Source organism: Protomyctophum parallelum (assembly GCF_964188405.1).
Source record: "Protomyctophum parallelum genome assembly, chromosome: 15".
NCBI lineage: Eukaryota > Metazoa > Chordata > Actinopteri > Myctophiformes > Myctophidae > Protomyctophum > Protomyctophum parallelum.
This window is the reverse complement of record NC_139710.1, coordinates 26,224,554-26,246,811: the sequence shown is the minus strand read 5'-3', so window position 1 is coordinate 26,246,811 and position 22,258 is coordinate 26,224,554. Positions and strand designations below refer to the sequence as shown.

Sequence of the window (22,258 nt, the reverse complement as noted above, 5' to 3'; positions counted from 1 at the left end):
GGAGTGGTGAGTCTGCTCTGACTGGAACACCCCCCCCCCCCCCTCTGGAGTGGTGAGTCTGCTCTGACTGCAACACCCCCCCCCCCCCTCTGGAGTGGTGAGTCTGCTCTGACTGCAACACCCCCCCCCCCCCCTCTGGAGTGGTGAGTCTGCTCTGACTGCAACACCCCCCCCCCCCCCCCCCCTCTGGAGTGGTGAGTCTGCTCTGACTGGAACACCCCCCCCCCCCCCCTCTGGAGTGGTGAGTCTGCTCTGACTGCAACACCCCCCCCCCCCTCTGGAGTGGTGAGTCTGCTCTGACTGCAACACCCCCCCCCCCCCCTCTGGAGTGGTGAGTCTGCTCTGACTGCAACACCCCCCCCCCTCTGGAGTGGTGAGTCTGCTCTGACTGCAACACCCCCCCCCCCCCCCTCTGGAGTGGTGAGTCTGCTCTGACTGGAACACCCCCCCCCCCCCCTCTGGAGTGGTGAGTCTGCTCTGACTGCAACACCCCCCCCCCCCCTCTGGAGTGGTGAGTCTGCTCTGACTGCAACACCCCCCCCCCCCCCTCTGGAGTGGTGAGTCTGCTCTGACTGCAACACCCCCCCCCCCTCTGGAGTGGTGAGTCTGCTCTGACTGCAACACCCCCCCCCCCCCCTCTGGAGTGGTGAGTCTGCTCTGACTGCATCCATGTCCAGCGTTCAGCATCATTTGAAGAAAAGATAACGCACATATTCTCCTTTTGCAGTGCCGAGCCAAACTGCAAAAACGGAAGCATGAAAAAAAGGGGGGGGGGGCTCGCAATTATCTTTTAAATGATTTCAAATGAATGAATTAAATGAAAGAATGCCAAGGTTGAAAAGTAATTTATTATCACTGCTGTGAACACACCTGTGAATACAGTGAGTTGAGAGCCCCTTGTTTTTCAGCATCACACATGATGTCTGTTACTCTGTTCTGAAGTCATACTTGACATAAATGAGATGAGATTAAATGGGTTGCAAGGGATATTGTTGTTGATGGTCTTGTTCAAACCAAAGTGTTAGGCTCTAGTGAGTGGATAATGTGCATGCTTTTTTATTAGTTTCTATGTAATCTTGTATAGCCATACAACTATTCCACAACCTCCGAATGCTATATACTGTAGTCTGGAACTAGGAAGCTGTCAAGATTCAAGACTTGCTTTATTTGTCATTCTTTCCAACTGCAGCAGCAGCAGAAAAAAAAAAAAAAAAATCATGTTTCTCCTATAGTTAAAAGACAACACAGGCTCATACAAGAATAAATATATTGAGTGCAAGACAATACTCTGAATATAAATAAAGTTCTAAAAACTACAGTAATCCATAAAAAAAAGCACAACAATGTAAAAACTGAACATAGAGTTCAGTTCATGTCATCGGTTCATGTCCTATCTGCCAGGGAGACTAGAGAGTTCAGGAGTCTGATCGACCTGGGGGGAAGAAACTGCTCCGCATCCTTTCCGTTTCCCAGATGGCATAATAATAATAATAATAATAATAAGGGAGATCAGGCTGTGAGAGGGGTGGCTGGCATCCTAAATGATCATGCCAGTTGCTCTCCTCCTCGTGCACCTCTGCTGGTGTATGTCTTGACAGGGGAGGGCAGCGAGGTATACCGATGGTCTCGCTGGCATGTTCTCACCGGTCCTGTCCAGCTGTTTTTTTTCTTTCTCCTCCAGCTGTGTGCTGTTTCCATACCAGGAGGTAAAGCAGTATAGGTGAGGGGGCGGGAACCCCCTTTTTGGTGTTAGCATTATGCTATGCTTTAGCTATTGAAAAATAGCAGACCTACAAGCTCATAGCGCGCCACCGAGTGGCGCGCTATGAGCTTGTAGGTCTGCTATTTTTTTGAAAAGAATCGACCGAACGACCGACACAAACATAGCTTTTTCAGAAAACTGTCAGGATGTAGAAGACATTATTTTTTTTAGAATCTGATCTCAGGTCAGAATGGGTTCACGATGGCCGTGGTGTTGCTGCTCGGGGCCAGCTGGTTGGCTGGTTGAGGCCATCGTACTCGCGGTGACGTCCTTAAGGATTGACCCCGCCTCCCTGTGGTTTACCCAACGTCTAGACCAATCAGTGAACGGGGGTGATAGCTCCAGAGTGAAAAGACTTGTCTGATAGTAAAAACACAGAGAGATGGGTCTGTGTCCGCGGTGATCGCTGATCATCACCACGACTGACGTAATGGTGTCGTTTTCCAACCCTTTAAAAACTACACCGCGGTGATATGCTATCACCAAAAACTGGAGTATGTATGAGCCTTTACCCCCTCTACGGCTGAGCCCATCGATGACCACAGGACGGTGTCGTGGCCTTGGTTCTCGTCCTGAAGTCCACAATCATCTCCTTGGGTCTTTTTGGTGTCGAGGGAAGGATCGTGCGCCTCGCACCAAGCTGCTCAACTGTTCGACCTCCTCTCTGTATAGGCAGCTTCATCCCCCCTTATTGGGTTATGAGGCCGACCACCGCAGTGGTGGTCATTTAAAAAATATATTTAAAAATGTCTTTACAGTTTTTTCCCCTTTTATTTCTATATATTATGCTTAGATGATTTCTATTTATATTAGGATATTCTGTAAAGATGAAACTGAAGTGTGGAGGCGGCTCCACTTCCGCTTTATCGCTTAACTCGCGATCTCGAGCTTCCGTTTGCTCCAGACAGTATGGCGGAAGCCTTTGGAAATGTCCGAGAGGCAAACAGTCCGGTCCACCTCTGAGACTATATAGTTTCCATGGAATTGTCTCAGTGTCGTCCTGTCTGCCCCCCCACACACACAGGTGATCTTCTCCGAGGGCCAGTCCCACGCCGCCATCTCCCTGACGGTGATCGCGGACGGCGTGGCGGAGCTCCGGGAGAGCGTCACCGTGTCCCTGGTGGGCGTGGCCACCGTGGGCCTGGAGGACCCGCGGGGGGCGGCGGCGGTGGGCGCCGTCATCGACCGGCGGCGGGACAGCGCCCAGCTCGCCATCCTGCCCAACGGCTCGCCCTACGGGGTGATAGGGTGGCACCTGGACTCCCAGTTCACGCTGGCTCAAGAACCACAGAGTAAGATGGCGCCGTTTCTTAAACCCATTCTGACCTGAGATCAGATTTAAAAAAAAATGTCTATTACATCCTGACAGTTTCATCATTAACCCATTCTGACCTGAGATCAGATTCTAAAAATGTCTTCGGTTTTTCAAGAAAAAAAATAGCAGATCTACAAGCTCATAGCGCGCCACCGAGTGGCGCGCTACGAGCTTGTACGTCTGCTATTTTTCAATAGCTAAAGCATAACATAGTGCTAACACGAAAATGGGTTCCCGCCCAGAATGGGTTAAAGCCAAGGAACACTATTTTGAGTGGGATCAATAAAGGAATTGGATTGATAAGCAGGATCGATAAGCTGATGAAAGTTCCATGAAACTTTCATTGTCAGAAGACTCGGAACATTCTGTTTTGAAAATAGACACCGATTGCCGGCTTACATAATGATTGTTGGATTATTTTATAGGCTAGCTCCAAAAACAAGGTTTCGACGTGATTTACATAATACCAAAGAAATGTAATAAACAAAGAACTGACGCGATAACAAAAATATACAGTGCAGCGAGAAATGTACAGACATTTTAAATGGGCGTTTCATGATCCTCAGCTTTTGCTTTAATGGTGTAACTGATTATGTTTTATTGCCATTTGCGCAACAAATATATAAATAATAACCCCTTCGTCGATGTTAAGGTTCTCCACACACCGGGCGCGAATTCGGATTTTTAAGCGGCGTTTCTCCATCGGTTTTCCGAAAAACGCGGCCGGTGTGCTAACCAGGGATGAATAATAATACATCAGCAGGAACTGTTGCCCCCCGCAGACCAATTCTCTTGACTAGTGTTGATTTTGACAACATTTTTATTTAGTTTGTCACATTTTAGTCATATGAAATGTTTTAGTGTTAGTCTAGTTTTAGCTGACTAAATATGATACGATTTTAGTCAACTTGTACAGTTGAATTGGTCGACTAAAATTAATTTTGGCAGGCCTTGATGGTGTCAAGATGGCTGATTTTTAGACTTGGTTCTGAAAATAGCCGATCTACAAGCTTGCAGGTCTGCTATTTTCAGCATGCAACCAAACATAAAATGACTTGTCTTTCACTTCTACTGGATCTCCCATTTTAGTCTATAGTTTTTTTATTTCTTGACAAAATTGTCAATATATTTAGCCTTTGTTTTTGTCGTCGTAGCTTGGTTTCCATCTCGTTTCCATTTAGTTTTCGTCTGTGAAAAGAGGTAGTCGGTGGACATCTTCCGTCATGGTCTCGGTCGACCAACTCAACACTGCTCGCCTTGACCTCTCTGACCCTTGACCTCCAGGGACCCCGGCCAACGTGACCCTGTCCATAGTGCGTGAGCAGGGCTCCAGCGGGGAGGTGTGGATCCGCTACCGCAGCGTGGCCGCCCTGTCCCAGCCGCCCTCCAACCAGGCCACGGCGGGACGCGACTACGTCTCCAGGGACGACTCTGTCCTCATGGTGGACGGCGCCACGGTGGTGCTGGTCAGCTTCACCATCCTACCGGTGAGAGAGACGCACGCACACACACGCACGCACGCACGCACGCACGCACGCACACGCACACGCACAGAGACACACACTTGACTCACTTTGAAATATTCCTACAAATGCCTTTTGACTTTTTCACGCCAAAGACCCTCAAAATGATGCGTTCAAACAGAACGGGGTGCATACGTTGGTTAGCAGTCCTACAGTCATTTGTCAGACGAACCTGTGTTGCGGGTTAAAAATCACCTGTGCTGCGGGTTAAAAATCACCCGTGCTGCGGGTTAAAAATCACCTGTGCTGCGGGTTAAAAATCACCTGTGCTGCGGGTTAAAAATCACCCGTGCTGCGGGTTAAAAATCACCCGTGCTGCGGGTAAAAAATCACCCGTGCTGCGGGTTAAAATCACCCGTGCTGCGGGTTAAAAATCACCCGTGCTGCGGGTTAAAATCACCCATGCTGCGGGTTAAAAATCACCCGTGCTGCGGGTTAAAAATCACCCGTGCTGCGGGTTAAAAATCACCCATGCTGCGGGTTAAAAATCACCCGTGCTGCGGGTTAAAAATCACCCGTGCTGCGGGTAAAAAATCACCCGTGCTGAGGGTTAAAATCACCCGTGCTGCGGGTTAAAAATCACCCGTGCTGCGGGTTAAAAATCACCCGTGCTGCGGGTTAAAAATCACCCGTGCTGAGGGTTAAAAATCACCCGTGCTGAGGGTTAAAAATCACTGTGGCTTCCTGTTAGGGCTTGGGGAGGTTCGTGCCGTGCTGCGAGCTTGTTGTATTAGATGCTATTTTTGAATAGCCAACATATAAAATCTAAAATGGCACAGATGCTTTCCTGTTAAAAAAAAAAAAAAGAGAGGACATTTCTAAATCGTTTAAATATTTTTTTCTTTTTTTTAACATAAAATAAAAGTTTCAGTTTGAATCTGATCTCAGGTCAGAAAGGGTTAAAGAGAAGTCCAGCACGCTTCAGCCAGTAGAAGGTAGAAGGGCTCGTCGGTGCTCAGCAGGGGAAACTTGCTTCAGAGAGAATAATACCTGGGCATTTTAGGAGAGACTACCCAGATTCAATATAGTGCAGCATTCAACTGCTCTGCACGCGTTTTATTGTTTTGCAGGGGTGAGTGGCGGCTGACGTTTGGACTTTCGTCCTCCTCAGAGTCAAAAGTGTGCCTCTAGTCTATTTTATTCTGGTAGTCTCTACTGGAGCTCCCAGGTGTTATATTCTCTGATGCTTCTTTACTTCTATGCCCTGCAGAGCCTCTGACACTTGTTCTCAGAACTGTTCCAACAGTCTGAACAAAAAGGCATGGAGATGCAGATTCAGATATTTTTTGGCATTGCTTTTTCCTTAGGTTTTTGCATTTAATTGCTTCTAAATACATTATGGTATTATGATTTGTTTATTTTAAATCCGCGTTGCACATCTGCTATTTTGCACATTTGAGTTGCAACTTTTTGCCGTATGAAATGTGCTACATAAAGTAAAGTTTTTATTTGATTTGGTCCATGCAGTGCACTCTAACCAGCTGAGACACCAGTCACCACACCACTGTGGAATTAACTTAACAGAACAGCAGAACGGCTTTGAATCGTAAACGGAACAGACTAGACTGGAACGAATCAAATTATTCTTATTTATTTATTTTTTACCTTATTTCGGGATGGAGAACAACAGACTCAACTTGCCCTGGACATTCCAGTCCAGTCCAGTGGTGGAAAGTAACTAAGTACATTTACTTAAGTTCTGTACTTAAGTACAATTTTGAGGTATATTTGTACTTTACTAGAGTATTTCCAATTTCTGTTACTTTTATTTCTACTCCACTACATCTCAGAGGCAAATATTGTACTTTTACTACATTTATTTGAAAACTAACTTTGTAGATTATTATTGCAAAGCAATGCATGTACTGTACTAACCACGTCAGCTCTAGGTTCAGGTTCAGGTTTATTTGTCATGTGTATAGATACAGAGTATAAATACAATGAAAATTATTTTGCTCAGAGCACTCTCAGTCTTACATACACAGGACATAAACAAACATCTATAGTGCAAGAAAAAGACAAAAAAACCTGAAAAAAAGTGCAAGTGAAGTGACAAAACAGTGCAATACAGTTCAAGGTCAGCTGTTCAGCAGCCTGACTGCCTGAGGGTATAGAAACTGTTACTGAGACGGGTGGTGCGAGATTTGATGCTCTGGTAGCGTTTTTTTGGAAGGGAGTGGTTTGAACAGGGTATTTGCGGGATGGCTGGTGTCTTCCATGATGCTGTGGGCTTTTTTTCATGCAACGAGTGGTGTAGATGTTATGGAGACTTGGTAATTCTGTGCTGCCGATGATTTTAGCTGCTGTTTTAACGGTCCTCCTTGAATTCCGGACTTTCTACTTCTTGAGTACTTTGTTTTTCCACCACTGTGTCTGCGCCCCACGGTCCAAACGGCACCCCGGAGTGGTTGAGCAGACACAGGACCCCACGGTCCAAACGGCACCCCGGAGTGGTTGAGCAGACACAGGACCCCACGGTCCAAACGGCACCCCGGAGTGGTTGAGCAGACACAGGACCCCACGGTCCAAACGGCACCCCGGAGTGGTTGAGCAGACACAGGACCCCACGGTCCAAACGGCACCCCGGAGTGGTTGAGCAGACACAGGACCCCACGGTCCAAACGGCACCCCGGAGTGGTTGAGAAGACACAGGACTGGCTTGCTGGCACCGAGCCTGTCCGCCGCCGCGACCTACTTACACAGTACTAACCCAGCTCCTAATCTGTCTTGTCAAAACTCGACTATTGTAACTCCCTCCTTACTGGCCTACCAGCATGTGCACTTAAGCCTCTCCAGCTGATCCAAAATGCAGCAGCTCGCTTGGTCTTCAACCAGCCAAAATTATCACATGTCTCCCCCCTGCTCCGCTCCCTCCACTGGCTCCCGGTCGCTGCCCGCACAGAATACAAAACTCTGATGCTGGCATTCAAAGCAACCAAAGGTATGGCTCCCCCATATCTTGCAAGTATGATTGAACCCTACAAACCCTCCCGCGCACTCAGATCAGCCAACGCAGGGAAGCTGGAAGTACCCTCACTAAAAACGCCAGGACAACGCTCCACACGTCCCAAACTCTTCTCCCTTCTGGCTCCAAAACTGTGGAATGCACTTCCCATTGCAGTCAGAACTGCAGCATCACTCCCAATCTTCCGCCGTAGTCTGAAAACCCACCTTTTCAGACTCCATCATGGCCCATAGCACTTATCCTACCCCCTTAGATAGCATTTCGGTAGACTTAATTAGCATTTGATGTTATGTAGACAGCACTATAATTGCATTGTATATAGTCATAGCACGCCATAGTACATATGTATAGCATAGTAGTATAGATATATAGTTTATATGTATAGTCTCATAATATAGATATTCCACTGTTACTTTCGTAGCTTACGCATGTTTCATGATAAATGCTTTTATGTGATGTATTCCCATGCTTTTTGTTCTTGCTTAATGTAAATCGCTCTGGATTAAGAGCGTCTGCTAAATGCCTAAATTGTAAATTGTAAATTGTGAATTGTAATAAAGCAGTACCATCCCTGCACCATCGGATCTGAACCCGTCCCCCGTCCCCCCGTTTAGGGTCTTCAGCGACGGGGGGACGGGGGGGGACGGGGGGGGGGAGAACAATCCAGAACCTTCATTCTCCATCCTTCCTCAAGGAATTTCCATTAACCTTCCCTTCCCCCCCCCCCCCCCCCCTGCCAGAGCCTTCCCTCCTGCCTCTGGGTCTTCTCTATAATGTGTCTGTCTCATTGTCTTCGCTGTGTTCCTCCTTTCCAGGCTTCACATTTTAAGGGGAAGAAAGGGCCATGAAGGCAAGCGGTGGTTGGTGGTGTCGTCTATTTTTACCTCTCCCCACTAATGGGACTGGTGATTATGTTGTGTGTTTAGGCTGAGAAGGGTGGGCGGCGGCGGAAGTATCCGCGAACATGAAGCCGGGGCTTTTTTTTCTCTTGTTTCTGTCGAAGCTGCCAGCTTTCATTAGGGTTGTTATGGCGAGACGTTGACATGGAGAAGAAGTGGCGGCCCTGGGAGAGGGTTTAATTTTAAGTTTCTGCGTTGACGGTTTGCAGCTCTTCCTATTATTTGGCTCGTGCGAGAGCACAGGCAGCCGCGCTGTCAGCACAACGCTGACCACCAAACTCAATTTAGAAACTATAAACTCCAGGCTTGTGAAAAGTGCGTGTGCGTCTGTGTCTGTGTGTGCGCGTGTGTGCGTGTGTGCGTGCGCGCAGCTCGTAGATCTGAGCTTGTAGATCTGCTATTTTTCAATAGCTAAATTATAACACAATGTTTAAAACACCAAAAGGGGTTCCCCCGCCCCCCAAAATGGGTTAATATCGTTGAGGTGCGTCCATATCCACGCATTGGTGCCGTTTGTCGTAACTCTGTGGGTGCGTGTGCGTGTGCGTGTGCGTGCAGGACGACATCCCGGAGCTGGCGGAGGTGTTCCTGGTGAACATCACGGGCCTGGAGCTGATTGGAGGAGCCGTGGGGCCGGGCCAGCCCACTCTGAAGAGGCCCGGCATGGAGGTGGCCGAGGTCAGCATCCAGGAGAACGACGACCCCAGAGGAGTGCTGCGGTTCAACGTGTCCCAGGTGAACTCCCACCTGAGATCAGATTCACACGAGGTTTCCACTGGACACACACTGGTCTGATTAACCCATTCTGACCTGAGATCAGATTCTAAAAAAATGTCAGTCGTTCTTCGATTTTTCAAAAAAATAGCAGACCTACAAGCTCGTAGCGCGCCACTCGGTGGCGCACTATGAGCTTGTAGATCTGCTATTTTTCAATAGCTAAAGCACGACGTAATGCTGACACCAAAATGGGTTCCCGCGCAAAATGGGCTAATAAAACTCATAGTGGTGGTCGTCCCGCACGCGGGGCAGGCCTGACGGCCAAGCTACACCAGGCAATTTTGCGCGCGTGCGTTTACTGCGCGCGTACAGTGCGTTCGGATAGGACCAATATATGTCAATGATACCAGCTACACCAGACGCACGGATACCGCGGGCCATCCTAAGCGTGCTCTAAAAATAGGATCGGTTCTAATTATTTTATGTGCGTACTATGCCCCCATGCGCGCGTATCTATATATCCTCCCGGAAGGTCCCGCACAAATCTGCCGCGCGCCACAGATCTGGTGTAGCCGGGACATTTCGCACGCATACTTTGTGCGCGCAGTGCGCTTACGTCAAACGCACACATGCCCGGTGTAGCTTGGCCGTAAGGCTCATACATACTCCAGTTTTTGGTGATCGCATATCACCGCGGTGTAGTTTTTAAAGGGTTGGAAAACTACATCATTACGTCAGTCGCGGTGATGGTCAGCTATCACCGCGGACACAGACCTATCTCTTTTTTTTCTTTTTTACTATCGGACAAGTCTTTTCACTCTGGAGCTATATCACCCTGTTCACTGATTGATCTAGAAGTTGGGTAAACCACAGGGAGGCGGGGTCAATCCTTAAGGACGTCACCGCGAGTATGATGGCCTCAACTCTTATCACCGTTTTAGGTGATAAGCTATCACCTAAAACTGGAGTATGTATGAGCCACTATTCATACTCCAGTTTTAGGTGATAGGGTGACCACTGGAAACGGTGGTTGGTAAAAACCAGAGAAATTACATAACTTGGAAAACAAATAAAAAAGTAGTGAAAATAGCTTATACAAGCTCATAATGCAGAGCAAAGCGACACGTTGTGAGCTTATAGATCTGTTATTTTCACCAGTTTGAGTCCCAGGCGAACGTACAATCTCTCTTTTGGGTGGCGTAGACAGGAGTAAGTAAGTAAATTGGCTAAGTCTAAGGTTTCTCTGTAATCATAATTATCATGTTACTTATACTGTGAACGTTTCTCCCAGGATGAGTCTGGAAGGGTCCTGGCCTATGAGATGCCCCCGCCGGACAACCTCGTCCGCCTCACAGTGGCACGATTGGCCGGGAGCACCGGCAGAGTGATACTCTACTGGGAGGCTCAGCCAATCACAGCAGGCCTCGATGACTTTAGCCCCGCCTCTGGAAATGTCACTTTACTAGAGGGACAGGTGAGGAAATGTGTTTCTGTTTGGCCCTGAAGTTCAGTCAGATGCAGACGCCCTACACACAGAGTGAGGACGTTAATAGCTTGAGCACATACATTTTAAATTACAAGTGTGAATATTGTAGCAGAGCTAAACCTCTCGTGTATATCTGCCTGAGCTATCTCACAGGATATATTTTGACCATATTTTGCCTATTTTCAATGTTAAGAAAATAGCATTAGGAGGGCGCTAGGAGGGCTTGAGCCCCTGGCCTTCCCGGGGGGCCAATCAGGGCTTATGTGGGGGGGAGAACGTATCGCTTATTTTTCTGTCCAATGACATGAAAGGGCACATGGTATGGACCACACAAAAAGACCCTCCCCAAAGATTGGCCTGCTCCATGCGGGCGCGTACATGTGCCCTTTTCTGGGGTTTGAGCCCCTCTGCCCCCTCAGTGCTCTCTGCACGGCCCTGCTTTTGTGTGATGCCGTAGTATGATCAAGTTATAGGGCCGTTCATTTGCTAAAAAAAACCCCACAAATAGTTAAAATATGGAGATAAGAGGTTTCTCCCCGACACTGATGATATGGGATAGTGGTTAATAAAACAATTATGCACACACAGAATGAGAGTATGTAGAGCAGAAAATAAGTCACACACTCACTCTGGTTTTTCCAGGACGAAGCAACGATCGAAATCACCATCGTGGACGACGAGGAGGTGGAGTCAGACGAGACCTTTGCCGTGACTCTGTCGCGCGTGATTGGTGGGGCGCGACTGGGGGCGCCGACCTCACTGACGGTCACCATACCGCCCAATGACTCGCCTCTTGGACGATTCGGATTTGAGGAGCTGGAAGTAAGTCTAAAAACCCACCGTTTGTCCTATGTATCAGGACACACACACACACACACACACCACTAGACTAACAGGCAACTAAGTATGTTTTTTGTGAGGGTACACGGGGACAACATGCAAACTCCACACATAAAGGCCCTTTCGCCAACCCCGCCTTCGGGTATGGGCACTGATGACGCGGAAGAGGAAACACGCCGCCAGCGCCCACAGCGTCCCGAGCAGGAATCGAACCCAGGACCTTCTAGCTGTGAGGCGACAGCACTACCAACTGTGCCACCGTGCCCCTACAATGTCTATTTCTAAAATTCTTCTATACTTTTGAGGAACAAATTGTCCACACAAGTATAGTAATACAAGTACACACAGACAGACAATCACTCACGCACGCGCGCGCGCGCACACACCCAAGGCTAACCTCTTGCAGCGCCATGGCGTGAAAAAAACGGACGACAACAAAATACAGTAAACTGTAAACTGCGCAAAGTAAAAAGTGTGTGTGTGTGTTATAACTCCTCCCCCTTCTAGTTTACTGTGAGCGAGCCAGAATCGTCCGATGACCCGGCTGCCACGGCGACGCTGGCGGTGGTTCGGAGCGCAGGAGGCAGCGGAGCGGTCAGCATGATCTGGAGACTGGATGACCAAGCTGTGCACGACCTGTCACCTCTCACTGGCACCCTGCACTTCACTGAGGTACGATAAGGATACCGTAATACGACCTGTCGCCTCTCACTGGCACCCTGCACTTCACTGAGGTACGATAAGGATACCGTAATACGACCTGTCGCCTCTCACTGGCACCCTGCACTTTACTGAGGTACAATAAGGATAATACGACCTGTCGCCTCTCACTGGCACACTGCACTTTACTGAGGTACAATAAGGATAATACGACCTGTCGCCTCTCACTGGCACACTGCACTTTACTGAGGTACAATAAGGATAATACGACCTGTCGCCTCTCACTGGCACCCTGCACTTTACTGAGGTACAATAAGGATAATACGACCTGTCGCCTCTCACTGGCACCCTGCACTTTACTGAGGTACAATAAGGATAATACGACCTGTCGCCTCTCACTGGCACCCTGCACTTTACTGAGGTACAATAAGGATAATACGACCTGTCGCCTCTCACTGGCACCCTGCACTTTACTGAGGTACAATAAGGATAATACGACCTGTCACCTCTCACTGGCACACTGCACTTTACTGAGATACAATAAGGATAATACGACCTGTCGCCTCTCACTGGCACCCTGCACTTTACTGAGGTACAATAAGGATAATACGACCTGTCGCCTCTCACTGGCACCCTGCACTTTACTGAGGTACAATAAGGATAATACGACCTGTCACCTCTCACTGGCACACTGCACTTTACTGAGGTACAATAAGGATAATACGACCTGTCGCCTCTCACTGGCACCCTGCACTTTACTGAGGTACAATAAGGATAATACGACCTGTCGCCTCTCACTGGCACACTGCACTTTACTGAGATACAATAAGGATAATACGACCTGTCACCTCTCACTGGCACCCTGCACTTTACTGAGGTACAATAAGGATAATACGACCTGTCGCCTCTCACTGGCACACTGCACTTTACTGAGGTACAATAAGGATAATACGACCTGTCGCCTCTCACTGGCACACTGCACTTTACTGAGATACAATAAGGATAATACGACCTGTCACCTCTCACTGGCACACTGCACTTTACTGAGATACAATAAGGATAATACGACCTGTCACCTCTCACTGGCACACTGCACTTTACTGAGGTACAATAAGGATAATACGACCTGTCGCCTCTCACTGGCACACTGCACTTTACTGAGATACAATAAGGATAATACGACCTGTCACCTCTCACTGGCACACTGCACTTTACTGAGGTACAATAAGGATAATACGACCTGTCACCTCTCACTGGCACACTGCACTTTACTGAGATACAATAAGGATAATACGACCTGTCGCCTCTCACTGGCACCCTGCACTTTACTGAGGTACAATAAGGATAATACGACCTGTCGCCTCTCACTGGCACACTGCACTTTACTGAGATACAATAAGGATAATACGACCTGTCGCCTCTCACTGGCACCCTGCACTTTACTGAGGTACAATAAGGATAATACGACCTGTCACCTCTCACTGGCACCCTGCACTTTACTGAGGTACAATAAGGATAATACGACCTGTCACCTCTCACTGGCACCCTGCACTTTACTGAGATACAAACAATAAGAACCCTGTACTTGGTTGACCGGAGTATTTGACGATATTTGATGTCTGGGCTGAAAACATTTGGGGTGAAAACTTGTATATTTTAACTAGAAGGGATTAAGTTTCATATCGATATTCAGCCATGTTTATTTTGGGCATATGTTTTTCATTTTGGAATCATCCCATGGTGTTTATTGCATTTTCCTTGTCGTCTCTGTCGGGTGGAAACCCATGTCCATGTCCAAAACTATGATCAAAACTATGATCAACAGTTAGAAGTAATGGCGTCATTTCAGCAAAAGCTATGTTATGGCAAGTTCACGAAGTGCAGCGCGTGTGCATGTGTCGTGCACGTGTTTACATGTGTTTATTTGCCTCTTTTTTTTTTTACCTATTTTCCTCTATTTTTGCGGTTATGTGTGGTTATTTGCCTCTTTTTTGGCATATTTTCCTACATTTCTCCATTGAAGCCAAGGCACTGTATATGGCAGTTGCCATAGCTTGCCTCAGCCAAATTGACTCCACTGGTTAGAATATGGAGATAAGAGGTTTCAGTTCTACAGTATGTTCTCCAAACGTCCACAGAGCGAGTCCAGGAAGACGTTTGACATCAGCGTGCTGGCGGACGCGGTCCTGGAGGGCGACGAGAGCTTCAGCGTCAGGCTGCTTCCAGACGCCAGCGGAGTCGCCGTCATTGACCCTTTAAACGGTTTGTACTGAATTATCTTTTATTTATATGTTTATTTAACAGGGACAATACAAAAAAACAATGTATCAAGTGGTAAAAACATGAAACCGTTGCAATGTATATGGGTTTGTAGCCAAGGCTAATTTGCAACCCCAGTCCCTGGTTAGGCCTTTTCTATAGTTCTATACCTCCACCTAAAACAATCCTTTACAACATACCTATACTAAAACAATCCTTTACATTAAAAATATACAATACATCCAATACATAAGTACAATAACAGTTTTACACATTAGTGTTCGCACCTCTGGCCCGATTTCAACCAGAGTTTGACTTCATCATTAAACCTTTTTAGATCAGTTTGTCGTTTTATTTCAGTTGGTAGGGCATTCCACAGGTGCATCCCTTGTACTGAGTAAGAAGACTGACCAAATGTGGTGTCACGCTTTGCTACCACCACATTTGGTCAGTCTTGGTCATGTCTATCGTAATGCGCCACTGAACATTTTAAACGGTGTACGTCTTATCGTAATGCGCCACTGAACATTCGGCAAAATAACAGATCTACAAACTGATGATTGTTTGAATGCTTCATTTATACGATTAACAGTACAGGTAGTACAAGATTATGCCAAAAACGTCCTCAGTAATACCTGTAATACAATAACATTTTTGGCCAAAAAGATTTGTTGTAGATCGAAATACCTGTGCACCAAGTGCAAGTTTGTTTTGACTTTTAGTTTTTTTCGATTTCAGTCCCGTTTTAATTGGTTAATTAAAGTGCGTTAGCTAGTTTCAGCGCCGGCCTTATTGAAAATGTTGCCCCAGGCATAATATTTCCAGATGCCCCCCCTCCCGTGACCAATGTAGAGTAATTTATATCACAAAGGCTATAATACACATGACACATTCACACTGGACGATTAGCTCCCTCCTGTGGCCATAAAAATGACCACAGGAGCAGCCTGCTCAACTGTTTAGGAGCGCTCCGTCCGTGCCTGCTTGAAAAAAAAAGCGAATGTTTCTGCGATTGGGCTGACGGCTCTGCTGCCCCTCACGCTCCTGTTGCCCCAGGCATTTGCCTGATCTGCCTGATCTGAAGGCCGGCCCTGGCTAGTTTAGTTTTTATTTTGTGAAAAGGCTTAGTTACAATTAGTTTTTTTATTAGTTTTAGTTTTCGGGGACGAGATTCGAATGTGCTCCGAAAAAAAAGAACAACTAAGGAAAGTATACAAACTCGTAACGTGTCACGACGTGTTTTGAGCTTGCAGATTGCCTATTTTTGGCGAAGAAATGTGGTGTAGATTGAGGAAAAAGAAACTAATAAAATAATACAATTGCAACCAGGGTCCGTTTAGCCAAGTATGGAGGGTCTGAGTGGTTAAAGGGTTTGTGTGTGTAGTAACGCTCCGCTGAACAGGAACACACACACACACACACACACACACACACACACGGCCGTGCAGCGGAAACATAAATCTGTATGATTTAAATGTGCTAATCACATCCAACACAAATGTTTCTTTTCATAAAGTCCAGCAATGAATCAGTGAAGCAATGAATCAGAGTATTTTGTATTGCCATGATGCCAAGCTATACAATAACTTATTTATTTTTGTATGGGGAAAAAATCTGGAAAACTCTGCACCTCCCAATTTAAAACAATTAAAGCTACAATCAGTAAGTTTCATGCCTGTTGTCCCGTGGAGAGAATGTCAACAATGTCCAAACATCTAGTGACTGCTTCTTTGTGTGGTGGAAAAAGTACTCAAATGTTTTACTTAAGTAAAAATATCAATACTGCAATATAGAAATACTCAACAAAAAAATGCGTAATTCAAAGTGCACTTGAGTAAAAGTACACAGGTATTGCCATCAAAATGTACTTAAAGTACCAACAAGTAAAAGTACTCATGAAGAATGTCCCAATTCAAGTTTTCAAATTGGGTTAATGTAATAATAGTTGTAGTAAAAGTACAATAGATCTAAGATGCGTAGAAGTGAAAGTATTGGAAAATGGAAATACTCAAGTAAATTACAAATGCCTCCAAATTGTACTTAAGTACCTGTCACCAGGACAGTTTGAAAACTGTTGGTTTGTATAGGTTTTAGCTTTATATATTTCTGCTAGTTAACACATCTTTGCAGACTTAAATACGGTCTGTGCAGTGCATCTCCTATGAGCAAAATATGAAGTCTTTCACTCCATTCATTGCACCTTCATGATGGATGTGAGATGGTGAATGAAACTGCTGATCGTCACTAGTTGACGTGAATTTTAACCGAAGATAGTCAACCTACAAGCTCACAATGCATTTTAAATATGAATGATCGGACGATCATGGTCAATTCAATGTGCAGTAGTGGTGTGGATGTCAGCGGGACCATCACCATCCACCCCTTAGATAGCATTTCTGTAGACTTCGATAGCATTTGATACAGACTTATAGCATGTTATGTAGACAGCACTAGAATTGCATTGTATGTAGTCATAGCACATCATAGTACATATGTATAGCATAGTAGTATATATGTATAGTTTCATTATATAGATATTCCACTGTTACTTTCTTAGCTTACGCATGTTTCATGATAAATGTTTTTATGTGATGTATTCCCATGCTTTTTTTTTCTTGCTTAATCTAAATCGCTCTGGATTAAGAGCGTCTGCTAAATGCCTAAATTGTAAATTGTAAATTGTCTCTCACAGCCTGATCTCCCTTAAACCACCTGGGAAACGATGCGGTACAGTTTCTTTCTCCCGGCGATCAGACTTTAGTAGATGACATAATTTATGACATGAAATCTGTATTCAGTTTTTATACTGTTATCTGGCTAAGCTTCTTTTCATGATATGAATTCCTCTAGTTTTTAGGATTTATTTAATTCAGAGTTTCTGTTTTTTTTTTTTGCACTAGCCATTTTATTCTTGTTTGGATTTAGGCCGATGCTGTCTTTTAACCCTTTTTGGGCGGGAACCCCCTTTGCTGTTTTGCTGAATTACGTTATGCTTTAGCTATTGAAAAATAGCAGATCTACAAGCTCATAGCGCGCCACCGCGCTACGAGCTAGTAGGTCTGCTATTTATTTTTTTATCGAAAGAACGACTGAGATAGAAACATAGCTTTTTCAATAAAACTGTCAGGATGTAGAAGACATTTTTTAGAATCTGATCTCGGTCCAAGATGGGTTTTAACGAGGAGAAACATAATTTATGAATGACTGGTTTTATGAGCGGCTGCTTGTCTGTGCTGCATGTGTTCCCGTTAGGCGTGGCCACTGTCACCATACAAGGGGACAAGGCTGCGTTGGGGACGGTCGGCATCGTGGAGGCCTCCAGAGACCTCGTCCTGGGAGAACCCCAGGGAGCCTACAATGGGACCGCTGTTATCAGGTGAGACGAACATCTGGGGGGAAAGGAAAGGAAAGGTACAAAGGAACTTGTTTACAGCCAGGCCCTGCTCATAGAACATTTCATGGTAGGGGTTCAATGCCTTATCCAAGGGCACTTCAGCGGTGGTCATTTTAACGTGCCGGTCCGGGGATACGAACTATAGCGACCTTCCGATATTGAGACCACTCCGCAAACCGTTCGGCAAACGCAACAGTTCCTCCAAAAACAGGGGTGGGCAACTGGCAGTCCGGGGGCCACATGCGGCCCCCACCTTCCCTTAGTGCGGCCCTCATGTTAATATCAGAATACTGATATCGTATTGATTTCAGCTGTTACAATTCCAAACCCGCTTTAATGACTAGTATTAAAATGTTATTGTCTTTGAGAGAAAGTTAACATAACTATAACTAAATGGATTTGAAATTCAATAAAAAAGGTTACTTTTCAGGATTCCAATTCAAAAATAGCAAAAACAGTATTCAGGTTTTCAATTCAAATATAGCAAAAATAGCCGGTCTACAAGCTCAAAATGCGTCGCATCGCGCCGCGTTTTGAGCTTGTAGATCGGCTATTTTTGCTATGACAGTAATATGCACTGTGGCCCTCTGGAGTGAATGTGGAAATATATTGGCCCTCGCCATCGTCAAAGTTTCCCTCCCCTGCGCCAAAACATGATCAAAATCAAAGAATTATTATCAAATTATCGGTTTTCAAAAAGCATCAATAGAATACTCGTTCAGGAAATAACAAAACACACTCACTGGCAACAGAAATTAGAAACGCAGGGTTTGTGTTGATTTTGTCGCTGCCAACTTGCTCATTTAGCATGTTTTTTAACACTCACATCTCCGTGGTCTGTGTCTAATGTCACCAGTGTGGTGCGAGGCCCGGGGATCTTCGGCGAGGTGCAGTTCAGTTGGAGCATCTCTCCCGCCGAGGCCTGGCAGTTTGAGGAGATCTCTGGCACGGTGACCATGAGAGACCGACAGTCAGCCGCTACCATCGTCCTCAAGGTATAGCCCCACACACCCACAGTCGTGGGAAAAGTACTCGGGTGTGTGTGTGTGTGTGTGTGTGTGTGTCTCAAATCTCACATTAGGAGTAGGACTTGGCCATACAAACCTTTTCAGTCATGATATTTTATTTCTCACTTTTTTTCCTACATATTTTTGGGGCTTTTATTTGATAGTGTACAATAAGCTGAACGGAAGTGTGGGGGAGAGAGAGATGGGGAGTGACACGCAGCAAAGGTCTTCGCAAATCCGGAGTCAAACCCGCGACACGCTGTCAGGCTGGATTAGCAGCAGCCTAGGTGCCCGGACCGCTAGGCAAGCCCGGGCCTGATTGTATTCATCTTTAATGACCGCTTGTGATGTTTGACATAGCACTACACTCTCTTTCCGTCGAGGTCCTGGACGACGAGGTCCCAGAGGAACGGCGTGTGTACCAGCTGACCCTGACCTCGGACACGCCGGGCCTGGGCGTCAGCCCCTCTGCCCAGCTCGCCACGCTCACCGTGGCGGCCAGCGACAACCCCCATGGCCTCTTCTCCTTCGCCCAGCGCCTCCTCACGGCCACAGAGGACCAGGGAACGGTGAGCTCAGCAGTTAGGGCAGTGGTTCCAGGGGGTCCGCCCCAGCTAAATAGTTTAGAACCAAATGGACCCTGTAACTCTGTAGCTCTGAGAGTTTATAGATGGAACCCTTTAGGGTCCATTTGGTTTCATGTGTACACTCGGAGTTAACGTAACATTGATTTTATCATATAAATTGGGGTCTCAGAGATAGGAATGCCATTAAATGGGGATCTGTAGACTATTATGCAAGCATGTCATATTGGGGTTCCTTGAAATTAAACGGGTTGAGAATCACTGCTAGCGCCGTGAAAACCTTCTCTTATGGGGGTCCCTGGCATATCTCTTCAAATGGGGGTCCGTGGGCTAATTAGTGTCAATTTGGGGGTCCTTGACATGAAATGTTTGGGAACAAACTGTGTGTGTGCACTGTGCAGCTGGGATGGCGGTATGGCAATTTCACTTCATGCTTATTGTGGCCAAATTAATTGTGAATAATGATATCGCGATAATCAAAATGACCACTAGCACCCCCGGCATCCTATGGGGAAGATTCTGCCAAAAATAGTAGATCTGCAATTTTTTGCAGTGTAGACGAAAAAGTACAGATCCAATTCAGTCCAGTGCATGACGGGACAATCTCCAGATTGAAAACTCTACGCTTGTAGGTTTACCTAGAGGCAGAGAGATTTTGAAAAAGAAAAAAAAAAATCACACCCGTGTGAAGTGAGGGGCACTCCTATCATCGTACATCATGACGTAACATTGTCTATTTGCTCAGACACATATGACGTAAATTCTCCATCCATTGTCAACGTACCCTCTGTAGTACCTCTGCGTACCTCTAGGGGTTGCACATACCCCCCTTTGAGAACTACTACTGAGTCTGCCTCCTACATCTCCACCACAAAGAGGTGGGTAGCCCTTTACAGGGCTTGTTGACCTATGTGCATAACCCATTCTGACCTGAGATCAGATTCATACGAGGTTTCCACTGGACACACACTGGTCTGATTAACCCATTCTGACCTGAGATCAGATTCTAAAAATGTCAGTCGTTCTTCGATTTTTCAAAAATAGCAGACCTACAAGCTCGTACGGTAGCTCGCCGCTCGTAGCACGCCACCTATGAGCTTGTAGATCTGCTTTTTTTCAATAGCTAAAGCATAACATGATGCTAACACCAAAATGGGTTTGATTCCCTCAGAACTGAACATCAAATGTACACGGATCACTGCTATATCTGTCTGTGAAGAGACAGTGGTACCTGTGCATAGCGTACCAGGGAGATTGGATTGACTTTCAAGGTGCTGCCTTCTCAAATACAAAAAAAGCTAAATAGGGTCCCCGAACGGGGCTAATATGAGAGCAAACTAAAGCGAGGAGGAGCCAGTTTACTTGATCATCACATTGATTGGAAATGGCCTATTAGCCTGACTGTACAGACCAAGCTTAAATTTGTTTTATCATGAATGTGAATTTATTATTACTAGACCTGGGCCCGTCGGCCACCGGCCTACACCCGTAGACCCGTTTGAACTATCTGTCTGTGTCCCTTTTGTGCCCATACTGTATATGGAGATCTCTGTATCTGCCTGTCTGCCTGTGTCTGAAGAGTGCAAACTGACTGTGAAAAGTGGACTGCAAGTAATCATATGGCAGGTGTGGGGTTGCCATGGCAATCAATTGGCTGAGGCAGAGGCTGGGAATTCTACATGTGAGGCTCATTAGCTGCACTGGCAGAGCCTGACCAGAGCCTTTTGTGGTGTTTCTGGACAACGGTGTATCCCACAGACTCAAGGCCGGGCACTGCACTCCTTGTGGTGGTGTGGAACGTGTGTGTGTCAAATTTGTTTACGTGGATTACAACCGTATACACACAGACAGAGACGTGGTGCAAATGTCAAGGGCCACAGGTGTTAAGAAGGCCATTAGGCCTACAAACAAAATACCCCCAAAACGCACTTTGGGCATCAGAGGCAAAGCCCAGTTTAACTTTGGAGACATGTTTTGAACAACAAAAAATAAGTTATTTTAATTTATTTTAATTTCGGGTTATAGTTTAATCAGAATCAGAATCACACACAGTACATTTAACTTGGATATAGCGATACAAGAATAGTATAATATTAAAGGGATATTTCACCTTTTATTAAAAGTAAATGATAAAAGCCTAATTAAAATAACACCAGAGTCACCAGAACCAAGGAGATGAATCTAACATGGTTAAAATGAAGGCTGAAGTTACAATGGGTTTGTAACGGAGGGGGGCGGGGCGGGGCAGCTGAAATGAATATCAAATATCTAAATACTGAACCGGAGGAACTTTAAAAAAAAAGAATATATATATATATATATATATATATATATATATATATATTTATTTATTTTTTAAAGTGAAATATCCCTTTAAACATAAGCAGAAAAAACATTAGGGGCTAAGATCTTGCGCCACCCTTATCCCTTATCCCTAAACTTATTTTTCATTTTTTACTATTTTGAAAAACATTTTAAAATAGAAATAGTTCAACTAACCGATCTACATCGAGAAGTTGTGAGCTTGTTGATCGGCTATTTGAACTATTTTTTAAAGCTTTTTTTAAATAGTGAAAAATGGCAAATAAGTTTAGGGATAAGGGTTAAGGGGTGGCGCAAGATATACTGTAGCCCTAGGCGTACAGTATGTAAAGACACATTATGAGGATAATATGCATTAACATTCACACACAGAATGATCTAAGGCTGTGTTGATTTTGTCGACTAATACTATGAGTAAATATATTGATCTTTTCAACAAAACTAGACTAAAATGTTAGGGAGGGACTAGTGAAGAAGAGATCGAATAGAAGTTATAGCTTGGTCTGCTATTTTCAGCACGCAACC

At 45.7% G+C, this 22,258-nt stretch overlaps 1 protein-coding gene across 1 annotated transcript in view; it reads left to right on the top strand.

Annotated features, from left to right (window-relative positions):
* adgrv1 (adhesion G protein-coupled receptor V1) overlaps positions 1-22,258 on the top strand; it is a gene marked incomplete at its 5' end in the record, with an annotated part of 354,615 nt that overhangs the window by 129,912 nt on the left and 202,445 nt on the right. Inside the window, 10 exon segments of the mRNA XM_083783399.1 lie at positions 2,787-3,054; positions 4,362-4,564; positions 9,023-9,199; positions 10,473-10,655; positions 11,310-11,489; positions 12,015-12,179; positions 14,306-14,429; positions 17,679-17,802; positions 18,677-18,815; positions 19,211-19,396. Coding sequence (XP_083639525.1) covers positions 2,787-3,054; positions 4,362-4,564; positions 9,023-9,199; positions 10,473-10,655; positions 11,310-11,489; positions 12,015-12,179; positions 14,306-14,429; positions 17,679-17,802; positions 18,677-18,815; positions 19,211-19,396 — 1,749 coding nt within the window.